Source organism: Coffea eugenioides, chromosome 2 (genome assembly GCF_003713205.1).
Source record: "Coffea eugenioides isolate CCC68of chromosome 2, Ceug_1.0, whole genome shotgun sequence".
NCBI classification, from domain to species: Eukaryota; Viridiplantae; Streptophyta; class Magnoliopsida; order Gentianales; family Rubiaceae; genus Coffea; species Coffea eugenioides.
Genome location: NC_040036.1, coordinates 22,629,539 through 22,643,553, shown reverse-complemented (window position 1 = coordinate 22,643,553; position 14,015 = coordinate 22,629,539). Strand labels below are relative to the sequence as shown.

At 35.8% G+C, this 14,015-nt stretch overlaps 3 protein-coding genes across 5 annotated transcripts; all 3 read left to right on the top strand.

Annotated features, from left to right (window-relative positions):
- The first annotated feature begins 1,744 nt into the window (after positions 1-1,744).
- LOC113759841 (desiccation protectant protein Lea14 homolog) lies at positions 1,745-3,411 on the top strand. The gene is made up of 2 exons (XM_027302421.1): positions 1,745-2,080; positions 2,674-3,411. The coding sequence occupies exons 1-2, from the start codon at positions 1,878-1,880 to the stop codon at positions 2,966-2,968; spliced, it is 498 nt and encodes a 165-aa protein (XP_027158222.1). The 5' UTR covers positions 1,745-1,877; the 3' UTR covers positions 2,969-3,411.
- Positions 3,412-4,176: 765 nt separating this feature from the next.
- LOC113759842 (trafficking protein particle complex subunit 2) lies at positions 4,177-8,436 on the top strand. 3 transcript variants are annotated; one of them, XR_003467020.1, is made up of 6 exons: positions 4,177-4,568; positions 4,768-4,853; positions 4,968-5,029; positions 5,885-5,970; positions 7,187-7,337; positions 8,053-8,436. XR_003467020.1 is itself a non-coding variant. In XM_027302422.1 (5 exons), exons 1-5 carry the CDS (start codon positions 4,488-4,490, stop codon positions 7,277-7,279), a joined length of 408 nt encoding a protein of 135 aa, XP_027158223.1. In that variant the 5' UTR covers positions 4,178-4,487; the 3' UTR covers positions 7,280-7,803. The 3 variants fall into 3 exon arrangements, 1 of the variants encoding a protein (XP_027158223.1); XR_003467019.1 differs by lacking the exon at positions 8,053-8,436 and adding an exon at positions 7,541-7,876 and having other exon boundaries at positions 4,178-4,568; XM_027302422.1 differs by lacking the exon at positions 8,053-8,436 and having other exon boundaries at positions 4,178-4,568; positions 7,187-7,803.
- Positions 8,437-10,802: 2,366 nt separating this feature from the next.
- On the top strand, positions 10,803-11,659 carry LOC113763684. The gene has a single exon (XM_027307581.1). It carries the CDS (start codon positions 10,853-10,855, stop codon positions 11,519-11,521), a length of 669 nt encoding a protein of 222 aa, XP_027163382.1. The 5' UTR covers positions 10,803-10,852; the 3' UTR covers positions 11,522-11,659.
- Positions 11,660-14,015: the final 2,356 nt, after the last annotated feature.

Below are 14,015 nucleotides of genomic sequence, written 5' to 3'. Positions count from 1 at the left end.
ATTTTTGTGAAGCATTTAGGCAGCTTTTTTTTTATTGAAAAATTACTTAAGAGTGAAATTTGTTTTGGCAGCTACATATTTTGAGAAAAAGCTGCAAAATATGATAGAAACAATTCATGATAAATATAAAGTGTCAAATTCCAATATGATTCTTTCAAATTGAAAGCTAATGTAAATTATTTATCATCTTGAAAGTTGTACATCGAGTCTAATTCTCTTGCTTTTCATATTGAAGTTAACCCAATAAGACAAACATATGTAAATGACTCTAAAGCGAGAGAAAATTTAATTGATGACCTGAAAATTTTTTTTTTAAAAACGAATTATACGAGATACACAAATCATCTTTAAAGCATACGACTTAGTAAGTTTTGCCGAATATAATATTTAATTACTTGAAAAGTCTCTTTTATATTGTCAAAGTTGCAAATAGTTAGTTACTAAGACCTAATTATGAGTCAGTACATGGGAAAATTTATAAGTAATTCTGATCCATGCAATAACATTTTTTGGAATCTGTTGAACTTGAATTGGTATTTTCGCCGCCACAATTATTGTGAAGAGACATCTTCAATAATAAGTCTTGGACATTTTATTTGTAATAGAAAATGTGTGTATAGATAAAAATAGACCACAGTTAAAATCGAGCCAAGTTACATTTGTTCAGGTTGACTCCGTGGTAATACGATCAGCTAAGCCTTATTTGGCCAACAACCGGGAGCTACCACTGTTCATGGCCATTATGGGGAAATCCTATATGAAGGAGATATCTGGCTCTCTCGCTAGTTACTTTGCCTTGTCGTTTGGGTGTCCTTTAAGTTAGATTCTTGGTGAACCTTGCTCAGATTCTGAGGATGCACCTCTCTCAGCAGGCCCAAATGTGCTCCCGTTACTTTGGATCAGCTTTTGGAATCTTCCATTCTCACAATGCTCCACTAGTCAGAACGGGTCGCTTTTATGTTAATGTTTAACTCCAAAACCAATTTTTTTTTTTTTTGGTTACTGAGCAGTGAGTATTGATTGATAAATTGATATACAAATGAGCAACACCTGGTTAGCTTTAGCAAACGGTTTTCGAAGTAATGCAATTCGGAACATTGATAGCATAGCCATCTTCAAATATTTTTCTCCACCAAAAATATTGTTAAGATGAAATTGCTTTTGTCAAGAAAAAAATAATCAAAATAGTTCAATGGTAGTTCAGTTCCCATCGATTCCTCTTAATTCAGTTGAATTACCTCTCAGAATAGATTAAAGTAAGAGTAAAGTAGATAGTGACGGTTGACCAAAAAAAAATAAAAATTTGCCCCATTAATGATATGAGATTAAACCGCTTCTTTACGAAGGATTTGTGTACCATTTCTTATCCTAATATTTATTAAATTGTAATATATTATTCACGAATATTCTATTTTAATTGATTTTATTGTCTTTTTAAATTCTAGAATATAAAATATCACAGACTAAAAAGTAAAATTTAACTTAAAATAGGCTTTTAATGAATTTTTAGTTATTCTTTTAATTTAAAATATGATATTTATGAAAAATATATCATGCTTTAATAAATATTGAGACAGAAAATAGTAGAAAAAGAGAGACGTGTTTCTGAAAAATTCTCTTGGTAGTGTGGCGGTACCGACCAATGGGACACGGACCCAAGAACGCGGATCACCCACACGTGCCATATCCGCATCAAAATGGCTCTCTCAATCAAAGCTCTAAAGTAGTACCAGCACGACATTGGAAACCAGCCACGCGTTTCCTCCAGCGATCATATCATATGCCACATATATATCTGATGAAAAGTGTAGTTGGCTGATATTTGATTAAGATTGGGTGATTGATTGCAGAAAGAAAGAAACAACATTAGAATCAGAATGGATTTGGTAGATAAGGCAAAGAATTATGTAGCAGAAAAGGTAGCGAACATGCCGAAGCCGGAGGCCAGCGTTACCGACGTAGATCTTAAAGGAATTAGCCGGGAATGCATCACCTATCAGGCTAAGGTTTCCGTCAAGAATCCCTATAGCGTCCCCATTCCCATCTGCGAGATCTCTTACGTTCTCAAAAGCGCCACCAGGTTTTTTTTTTTAATTTTCTTGTTGAATAAATTACTTCTTCTTCTTCTTCTTCTATATATATATATATATGTTACTGCTCTTCCGGGCGGGCGGTTGAATCATGTAGTACTAGTATGATGCAACTAACGTTTACCGATCCTACGGCTTTTTAACTTTTACAACTATTCTAAGTAGTATTTGGTGGTATATGCTACTTTGTTTATGAAAGTTATTTTTTTCAAAAAAAAATATGAACTTTGTTTAGAAAAGTTTTAGCAGTATCAGATTCCCACTTTTATTTTGTCATAGTACGTGTTAGTCAAATAGATGGCTGCCCCTTAGAACAGTCCTCGATGGTCTGAGAGGAGAGAAAAGGGAATTTTTCTTCAATCAATCAAGAAAGCCTTAATGTTTCTAATGTATTTATTTCTTTTGGCAAATTTTAATTACTAGACATTGAAAATTTCTGATTGATCAGGCATCTATCTAGTCAATTCAGATGTTAAAAAGTGCTACAGTACGTGTTGAGTGTTCTATGTGAACTTGGAATAATCCTGATGACTGGATTCAATTCAATTGCCTGATGTTTTTTGGGCTTGTTTGTTTTTGAAAGGGTGATCGCGTCTGGTAACATACCGGATCCAGGGTCGCTGAAGGGGGATGAGACGACCCTGTTGGAGGTTCCGGTGAAGGTGCCGCACAGCGTGCTGTTGAGTTTGGCCAGAGACATCGGGAGAGATTGGGACATTGATTACGAATTGGAGCTTGGTCTCATCATCGACCTCCCTGTCATTGGAAACTTCACCATTCCCTTGTCTCAGAAGGGCGAAATCAAGCTCCCTACTTTCTCTGACTTGTTTGGTGGTGGTGGTAAATCCAAGGATGATGACACTGTTGCTGAATGCTGATGATAAGTGAAAGTGAAAGACCTGCTTGCAATTTGATCAATAAAGCAGATAGATGCATCTGGGCTTGGCTGATAAGATGTTGCTATTATTAGTCAATAAATGGGATACTGATTTGTATTAGTTGCAGCTTATGATCCTTTGTCTTACAGTCGATGATGATACGTTATTAGTACTTGCGCCCTTCCTTTTTACTCATGGGCATGGCAAATTGGGAAGGCAACAAGATGGTGAAATTAGCGAGTAATCTTCCTATTCTCTGCCCTGGAACACTATCTTCTATACGAGCACCTGAACTTGCCAAGTCACCAAGCATGTTTTAATTTGCTGGATTGAATTCTTCCCTGCTTTCATATGAACATTGATTCTATGCTTTGGGCGCACATCGATTGTAAAGGCCACACCATTAACGTTATGAAGGTGCTGTGTACGCTTGGTTTGGTTAATTGCGCAGTGTAACAGAAAACAAAATCAAGCCATTATTATGAGTTCAAACTACTATTGGACACGGGATTAAAAGTAAGATTAATCTTTTGTATGTTGACAGTGTATATATACACATATATATATATTAATATTTTATATGTTAACGGTGTATATATTGTCATTGTTAAATTCATGATACAAGTGCATTTAAATTTAAAATTTAACTTTTGCGAACGGTGTTTGGATGGTAGAATATTTGGGATAATTTTTTGAAAAAAAAATACTGTGGCATTATTTTTATGTGATATATATGAGATAAAAAAAGTGGTTGAATAACGTGGTGATGATATAAACAAATATATTTTGACTATTAATTCATTATCTAAACAAAAAGTGAGTGTATAATTAGTATATCTTCTTAGGTAAAAATAAGGGTATTAAACAAGCTTAAACACTCTACTCAAGTTTTTTTAAAAAATTTTTATGAGTATGAAATTGTGTTCAAATTTAAGTTATTTACAAGTATAAATAAGGATATAAACAAGCTCAAACGCTCTACTCAAGGATTTGTTTTTTGGAATTTTTTTGAGTTTAAAAATCTGTTCAATTTTAACTTATTTACAGATAAAAATAAGGGTATAAACAAGCTCAAACACTCTACTCAAGGTTTTTAAAAAAAAAAAAAAATTTATGAGTTTAAAATTGTGTTCAATTTTAACTTATTTAGTACTATTTATGAACCCAAATTCCAACCAACGTGGCTCGAAACGTCTCTCGTTACACGGTGCCATTTAATTCCGTCGTGTTAAGTCGCTTCCATTACTGCTTCTGAAGTCCAGATCCAGTTTCGACCTGTGAGCTGCGAGTTGCGAGGGGTCCAATACAGGCTTAATTTCTATATTTCATTTGACTTCTCAGTCTCAAATTCTCGGACATTTTATCTACCAATTATTTTATTTATTTTTTTATTAAAATCAGCTAAATCCAGCGCCATCACTGATCTTACTCTCCAGTCTCCGGTGCTATTTGCAGTACATCTTTTCACCGGAAAATTGAAATTAAAAGTTAAAAAACAAAAATCAAAAGGTAGAAGAAGATGGCGAACACGGCGTGCTTTATGATAGTCAGCAAGAACGACATCCCAATCTACGAAGCTGAAGTCGGCGCCGCTCCCAGGGTACTCTACTGTTTCCTATTACCTTTTCTCTCTCTCTCTCTCTCTCTCTGTGGCACCGCCATCTCAAAACTTCGCATAATTCTTGTACAATTTACTTTGGCAATCTGGAATAGCTTCGTCGTTGATAGTCATGAAATTTAATTCGATTTTTTTTAAAGATCCTGGTTATAATCGCCTGACATTTTTTCAATTATGGTAGAAAGAGGATGCGGCACATCAGCACCAGTTTATTTTACATGCCGCGTTGGACATTGTCCAAGACCTAGCCTGGACTACCAGTGCCATGTGAGAGATCACATTACAGTTTTTTGGTTTCTCTTTTAGTCGATTGAAATTAGGATCGTCTTTTTTTTTTTTGGTTTAAATTTGTCATGTTTTTGTACTTAAATTTTGCGGCAGGTTTCTGAAAGGAATAGATAGATTCAATGATCTGGTGGTTTCAGTATACGTGACTGCTGGTCATATCCTACAATTTGTTTTTATTTTTTGCCATTTAAGCTCGAGTTTTTGTGGTTTTAATATATGGAACAGAATTTGATGTTGATTTATCCTTCAATAAGCCATACAAGTATTGCTGAGTAAAGTAAGATTCTCTATAGTAATTTTCCCACAATAGAAGTGGATGTCATTCGATTTTGCAATGCCATAGGATTTATTGGAAACCTTTTTGCTAGTTCTGGATTGAAAATTTCTTAGCCTCTCAAAAAACTACACTAAAACGAACCTTCTTTGCTTGTTTTTTTGGCCATTTTTGCTGGAAATCTAGTTTAGCAGAGGCTGCTCTCCAGTCTGCTGATACTACAAAATTTGCTGTCAGCTCTGGATAACTTTGACCCCGATTGATTTGTATTTGGATTTACAAACTCTTGCAATGACCAATTTTGTTGGAAGACTGGTTTATGGATGAGCTTACTTTACATGCGTATGTGATCTGTGCACTTTTTACAGCCTCAGTGATGTTTTCTTTGCTGTCTGATCAGTTCGTACTATAGTCTAGTTTCATATGTACAGCCTTGCGTTGCCAAAACTTAGTGATTCTTCCATGGTTTAATTCCCATTGGAAGTTCTCTCTTATGCAATAGTCATTTTTGCTGTTTCCCTTAATTCTTACATTTTGCAACCATTGGAGATTCCATTCGAACTTTTATATCAGAAGCGCTGAATGCCTATTAACCTTGATTTTTTTATTTATAATTTCTAGTTGGGCACAATATCCAATTTGCTTGTGTTGTCTTCACAAATTTGTTTCGATTTGGGTGTTTGAACTGAATTTTGTATAATACCATGAGTATTGTTTCTTTGACCTAAAAGATTACATACTCGACTGATGCTGCTTCACGACTCTCGTAATGATGATGGAATCAAAAGCTTCTTCCAAGAGGTTCATGAGCTATATATTAAGGTATAAAAGTCTTCTTCGTAGTATATATAATGCCACTCTGTCCAGCTTGGATGCCACTGAATTTCTAGAGTTCTTATCCAAGAATCCTAACCAGTGCCTTTCCTACCCTCCTTATCTCGATCTGTTTGCATACTGTTTTTACAACACAATGAACGGACAAGATTACAATATTGTGGGTGCTATGTGCATGCTCATGCGTTTTGCACACACACACACACACAGACAGATTTGGTTTACTTTTTAGTTGAAGGATTGCAGATTATGATGGCTCTGCAGCAGGTATTTTCATATTGCTACTTTGAGTTCAAGTTTATCCATGAATTATAAGTGTAGGTCATGTGAGGAATAGCTGATGTACTTATGTAGATATGTTCTGAGAGAAGGGAAAAGGAAAGTTCAGAGGGCAAAACAGTTTGAAACTTGCAAACTTCTGCTCACATTAAAATTCATGTGCAACTTCAACTGGAAAAAAGGGGGGAAGGAAGAAGAAGCATATTTTAGGTACTCAAGGGCAAAACAGGTTGACTCTACTAGAAGATTTTCCAAAACCCGTAAGGACCTATTGAGAGTGCTAACCCTGTAAGGCCTGATTTGTGGCATCAAGAAATAAGAAGCTTCAAAATTCTAGATTGAAAAGTTTTACTACCTGTCAATTGCAATGCATGCCCTAGTTTTCCTCTCCTGAGCTGGTGAACATACACTACGTGGAAATCAAAACTTAATACAGGCTGGAAAGTCAAAAAATGGAGCTTTTGAAACAAAAAGTTTTCTACCTATAAATGATGGTTCAGCCCCTACCCGTTGTAGTTGTGTTGTCTGCATCCATACACTTGGAAACAGTGGAAGTAGCCGAAATTATAATCGAACAAAATAAAGTCGTAGTTATTTGCAATATTTTATTGTAATGTACTTTAATTGGGAAATCTTTGTTGCAAGAAGCTGCCTGGAGGCCAAATGCTTGCATGTGGTTTTTTTTTTTTTGGTGCTTGCTGTGCTGTGCTGAACGACTCTGTCACTGTGTAGAGACCAAGTTGTTTTTCTAGTAACACCAATAGCTGAATATGTTAAAAGACTTGTATAGGCACTCAATATATCTGATTTTCTCATGCTGTAAAAGCATATATCTTGCTACTTTTTGATGAATTTTCGGCGTTATTTTGTCTTCAGAGTTTTGTATGTCTCATGAACTTATAGATGGCACATGTAAAAATTTCAGACTCTCCTTAATCCACTTTATCTACCTGGATCTCGCATCACATCATCCCATTTTGATACAAAAGTTAGAGCCCTAGCGAGAAAGTACCTTTGAAGCTGTGTTCATGGGTTGGAGGCAAAATTTACCAGAGTTTCTTGCTCCAGAAGAGAAGGTTTTGGTTTTAAAGTTTCTTTGTGCATCTGAGAATCTAAAGCCAATTTTTTCTTTTGTAGCTAAAATGATTGATATCTTAGATGTCTATTGTAGCCAATGACAACATTGAAATATCTAAACTTTTGCTTACGTTAGTTCATGTTTGTTTTAGTAAACCTATGTATCAGCAGCCTAAAGCTTTCTGTTTGTTCAAACTATCAGCAACTCAAAGCACTTTCCGATAATAAGACACTGGAGCAATGCTTGGTTTTCTTTTTTATGTCTTCCTCAAGCCCGTGTCCACGCAAGCTGCAGGGGATAAAAAGGGGACAAGGTGTCTGCAGATTTTTGATGTATCGCCCTTGCGGACTTGGTTGTAGGAATGCATAACTTGTATAATTTCCATACATGGTGGAAAAAGTATGGTAACTTAATTTAGCTTAAATGATTGACTGGTGGATTAATCCACGAAAATATTGATCTTATTCCTTGGCCAACATGGTATATGTTCTGCTACAGGTTTTTTTTTTTTAAATTAAATTTTTTGGTTTCGAGGGAGCTGAACTGTTGATCTGGGTACTGGGAATTAGAAATAGAATGGTGCGATGCATTCGAGAGTAGCTGTCTCCCAAATAAAGTAGTGTTTATGCAGGATTGAGGAGTCATTTCCCTGTTCTCTATCTCTCTGTGTTTTGTTATTATTTCTTTTTTGTTTTTTCTTTCTCTGCTTGCAGAAAGTAGCTGGTATTCTTGAATCCTTGGGATCTACCCGCTGTGACTTTGTTTGCTGAAGGAGAGATCTAAAGTCCGAACTTGACGAAGTGAACCTATCTGCGTTTCACACTTGCAGTTGCTTCATTATACAACAAATTAAATGTACAGAAGATAACTGGGGCCACTTTGAACTAACGATATTGATATTCAGCTATGTTGCATGAATTAAGCAGTTGCCGTACATGTTTCTAGTGCGATGTGGCAAAGCAACTTCAGAAGACCGCCGTCACCTCTTTGACAAAATTTAGTGATCAACAATGGTGTTGGGACATTTGTTCGTCACAAAGGTACTGTGGCCAGCCTTTCCTTGTCAATCGAGATGTTTTAATCGCTAATAAGAAAAATAAATTTGGAATGCTGAAAAGTTTTAATCTCACACAAGTCCCAACTGTTTTTTGGTACAGCATTAACACACTATCATCATCATTGCACTTTTATCGGTACACGCATCCAACTGCAAGCAACCATTTAATTTGCAATTATTTGTAAAACGGAGATCAATTTTCCGTGAAATCTTTTAGACCTCGGATTTATTGCCCCACAGCCACAAGACCTTTGCAAATTTGAAATAGTAGTAGCTTTTTACTGTTGCATTTCTAGGTCTTGATCCCATGAAGACAAAAGGATCTAGAGCTTACCCGCTAAAAGAATCCACCAGAAACTTCCGATTCAGCACTTTCTGACCATTAATGAAAACGAAACAATTAAGAAATAATTGCAGTCACAGAAGGAGGTCTGACTCTTAGATATTTTGAGGGCCTGTTTGACAAACAAAATTTTGACCAAACTTATCTTTTATAAGTTTTTTAACAACTTTAATTACAATAATATAAAAAAATTCCTCAAAATTTTTAAAATATACATTTCAAAATATTCAAAAATTTTGTCTATAACTTTTACAATAAATTATAGTAAAATTTTAAACAAATACCTAAAACACTCATCTGCTAAACACAGGCCAAGTTTCAAAAGGAAACAGATGACAACAATAATTATGGTGGAGTATTATTAATAATCTATCTTTATTCTCTCATCTCCTCAAGATCAAGAGTCAACCGGGAGGTGGTGGTAATCTATGCAATTGGTCTACCCTTTTACAAAGCGTGCCTAAAATTTCCTGTAAATGATCCTTAGTTTACGAAATAGTAGTTAACGTACTTGTGAGTTGACACTAACAGCGTGCCTAAAATTTCCCGGCGTGCTAAAATTGACTGCTTCATATGGTTCTTGGTTGTGGGAAATCTTTGGCATAATGATGTACAGTTGGAAAAACTATGCACTTGTTTTAATACTTGGATTTATTTTTGTACACGGCAATTCACAACCCAGAAAAAAAAAGAAAAAAAGAATTGTAGATGGAAAGAAGTCGCTACGTAATCTGTGAATCTTGACTGACTTTTATTGTAGTTTATTGCAAGTTCAATTCAAAAGGATACATGACAATTCAGCGGCTTTTTTTTTATATATATAATTTTTTCACAAGCTTCTTAAAGCAAGTTTAAAAAAATATCTGATGAGGGAATCGCTTCTAGAACTTGGGTTGCCTGAAATTCGTGGCAAATCCTCATTCTAATTTCTAAGTGTACATAAAAAGGTCAGCTTCGGCAGTTCGTATTGTTTGACCACTTCACAATTGCTCCAGAAAAGTAAATAAATAAACACACACACAAGCCCAATAGTTTGAAACTAATTTAGACTAATCAGGAAAAATGCGTTAAAAGTTGTTTTCCGGCGTACGGTGGTCAATTTGCGGTACTTGTTGAGATGGGAATTACAATAATATGATAAAAGTAAAAGCAGATTTTTAGGGCTTCACAAATTTCTTTTGTTCCTTTTCAAAATCAAAATAAGAGAACGAAAAATCAGGACCGTGCCCATGTTCCCTTTATAGAGTTGCATTACTACGTGCTTTCTGTTGATGGGCCAAACTTACAGGCTTTGTTTGGATTGCATTTTTTTGGATTTGTTTATAGAAAAATTACTGTAGCGATTGATATAGAATTAATCTTTCCTACATTGACAGTGTATACACTATCAGCGTCGGGTGAATGACAACTATGCACAATTTGAATTTAAAATTTAATTTTTGCATACATGTCATGAATCTAACGATGATAATGTATACACCGTCAGTGTAGGAAAGATTTACTCTTTGATATATGTAAGATAAAAAGATGGTTGAAAAATGTGTTCATGAAATAAGTGACAATTTTTCTTTACAATGTTAATTGCTTTCCAAACAAAGCCTTAACATCCTTAATTTTTAAAGTCGCTAAACCAAAACATTCTCGACAACATATTCATTATTTATTCATATGTTAATTTTGTGCTTGTATCTACCGCTATTTTCCTCCCGAACGAGCAGTTTTAACTTTTCCGCATCATTTCTTCGTTTTCTTTTCATGTTGGCAGGACATTGTCCTCATTTTCTCTTAAACGTCTTGGAGAAATAGTGAGCGCTACATATGTTAGCACTTAGGAATGATTTTGAGTATTGCATTTGTAGTCTTGTAGACAGCAGTGTGTTAGGCCGATAAAGAGAGCTTCCTTGAAAATCTCATTCCCTAATAAAGCAGGGACAGCACTACTATACTTGCTGCTGATAAGCCGAAAATGAGCCCAGAGTCAACAGTCAACACTGGACAGCGGGGTTACCAGTATAAATGTAAAAACATTAGACAGACAAAATGTCCCGTCTCCCCCTCCAACCCTCCGTAACAAAGCACCGATCACTTCCAACTAATTAGTAATTAGTGCCCCATGGGTGAAAGGGATCAGGTTAGGCCGCTAGCTCCAGCCTCAGAAAGACAAATCAGCGATGATGAAGAGGCCACCTCGTACTTCAAAGGAGCCAGCAAAAAAAGATGCATCAAGTGCTGTGGATTCATTTCTGCTCTCCTCCTCCTTCAAGCTGTAGTGGTCATAGTCTTGATCTTCACCGTTTTCAAAGTAAAAGACCCTGTTATAAGACTCAATGGTGTTACGATCGATAAGCTTGAGCTAGTGAACGGTACGAACGGTACAACTCCAAAACCTGGCTCCAACATGACCTTAACCGCTGATGTCTCCGTCAAGAATCCCAACTATGCAACTTTCAAGTATCAGAACGCGAGCACCAGTCTCTTCTATCATGGCATGTTGGTCGGCGAAGCGCATACCCTGCCGGGGAAGTCCAAGGCTAGAAGAACCTTGCGGATGAACGTGACAGTCGATTTCATCATGGATAAGCTACTCTCTTCTCCCATGTTGAAGAGTGATGTGGGTTCTGGTTTGCTTCCCATGACTACTTACACGAGAGTTGGTGGGAGGGTGAACATGTTGAATATTTTCAAGAAACATGTTGTTGTGAGGATGAATTGCACCGTTGCTGCTAATATTACGAGCAGGACAATTCAAAGTCAGGAATGCAAGCGGAAAGTCAAGCTCTAGATGGTACTTAGTTGGCCTTCCATTTTTTGCTTCCGTTACATAGTAGTGTGTTCTGTACGGTTATTAAGGATTGATGTTTCATCATTTTAACTGCTACACGGGGGAAGGATCGGATGGTACGATAGAGGAAGTGAAAGTGAGAGGGTTTTTTTTTGTTTGAAACCCCACTTACACAAAAAAAATAATAATAATAAAAATAAAATCATTGTAACTATATAGATATACCAGGTTCTATTATTTTGCTTTTTTTTTTTTTTTTTTTACATGCTACAGATGAGGAGTAATATATATGTCTACATGTTAAAGATAATATAATTTTAAAAGTTATAGACTAGTTTTAGTTATCAATTTTTTAAATTAATTTTTATTATATCTCCTCATTCCTATGTTTTGGATACTTCCAACACCTGATTTATCGACACTTATGATGCAAATTCTTAAAGATTCTAAGCAATGCAAAGTAAAGATTTTAGTACGTTGGTCTCAAACTTATCGTTGTATTCGTGGTACTATTAGAATCCTTTTTTTTTTAATGTTTGAATACATGAATTTGATTCTAGCAATTCCCACCGCCGTGCAAAGAATAAGCTTTGATACGTCTATTTGCTCAAAATACATTGTTGAGATCGATAAGATTCAATACAAAAGCATTCGACATGATATATATTCTAACACTGGAAAGCATTATTATAAATTGTTTCTTAAAAAGTAGCGGTAAAATCACCATTGCAACTGCACTGAACATTCGCATTAGCTCTTTCTTCTTCTCCTTCATTCTTTGTCTCTCTTTCCCCGAAATATAGAAACATAATATAATCAGTTGCATGGAGCCATTCGCAACGTTAAATTTCAACAGTCCACCGTCACTGGAGAATATTGGGCTAGCTTTTCACCTGATGAATCATGAATTGGTCGGAGCCTACCTGAATCTGATTGTACCTACATATCACTGATCAATGACCAAAAACAATCTTGATGAACCACAAACCAACCAGTGTGAACCATGCTCATGTTGATGGGAATTTGAGAACGAAATGCAGAAAATGGACATGACGGCAGCATATATATGAGACCTTTGGCATCTGCCCTATTTTTGTGGGGTTAGATTTTGGACTTTGGAGGGGTTTCATCATTACCTATTTTAATTTGTTTCTTCGAGCTAGGTAAATGCGATGAACTCTTCAACTGAAACTTCTTCTTCATCAAAGACATTTTTATTGTGACTTGCTAATCCTCCAACAGACCAAATGGTAATCCAATCGTGGCTAGCTTGCTTTTTCTGCCGCAATTTTATGTCATTTATTGTGACCAGCAACTATATATATCATGTGAAATATGGAGTATAACAATAGCACCACACTTTGCTCTGTTTGGATTACATTTTTCTGGATTTTTTGTAGAAAAAATACTGTAACGATTTGATATATATAAAGTAAAAAAGTGATTAGAAAATATATTCACGAAAGACGTAATAATTTTTCTTTAAAAAATTGCTATTCAAGCAAAGCCTTGATAGTGACCAAATAATATGACTTTGGAGTCGTATTCTCGGTAATCATGTGAATTATGAAGTTTTGAACAAAATAAAATAGTAGTATTCCAGCAGTTATTATTACTGTCTTTTGATAATACATCCCTACCATATATTTATTTGTTTTTGTTGGTGAGTGTGTGCTATCAAATCCAAAGGGTCTATTGGCCTGATGCGAGAGTTGAAAATGGAACTGCAACTGACTTCAAAAAGGGTTGCTCAAACGATCGAGTGTAGTTTTACTAATTAATTATAAAGTGTCCCTGTCGTGACCGGTTCAATTTAGGGATCAGTAATTTGCATTTTGTAATTTGAGTTGTGCAGTATGATCAGAATCAGGCCTAGTTTCTTTACAATTACGTCTTCATTTTTTTTTTCCTTTTTTAATTCATCTGATATGTTCCGCCCGCTCTATGATTTGTCCAACTTGATTATGCATCTTGAATTCTCATCAACATTCCCTTTCCCGGAGCATCCCCGAACCATCCACTCCCTCCCTCCCTCCCTCCGGTGTATACCCTACTTGATCAAGAAGAAGAGCCCTTCACGGTGTAATCCTACACAAACTCTTCATGGTCAACAAGAATACTTTCGACGGGGTCGATGGCTTTTTTCCTTCTTCAATGACAAAGGGGTCAATGACATTTTACTCCCTGAACTGTGGAAGTAATTACAATACTTGATCACCTTGAGGGCTCTTGCCGTTATACTTGGTGCGCCGATCGAGTTTGAAGTTTGAACAATTGGAGCAGAATGAAATTCTCTATTTCTATACAGTCGCTCTTCAATTTGATAGTACTTGGTTGAGTTCATCATTCAACGAATAACTTTTAACTTCAGTTGAGTTGAATATTGAAATGTGACCAATTGGGCCATCTTAGAGCCAGTGTCTTGTATCAATGGGGATCCAAAGCTAAACCCGTATTAGAATATCCTAACAAAAAGGCCCAAGAGACAAGTCCA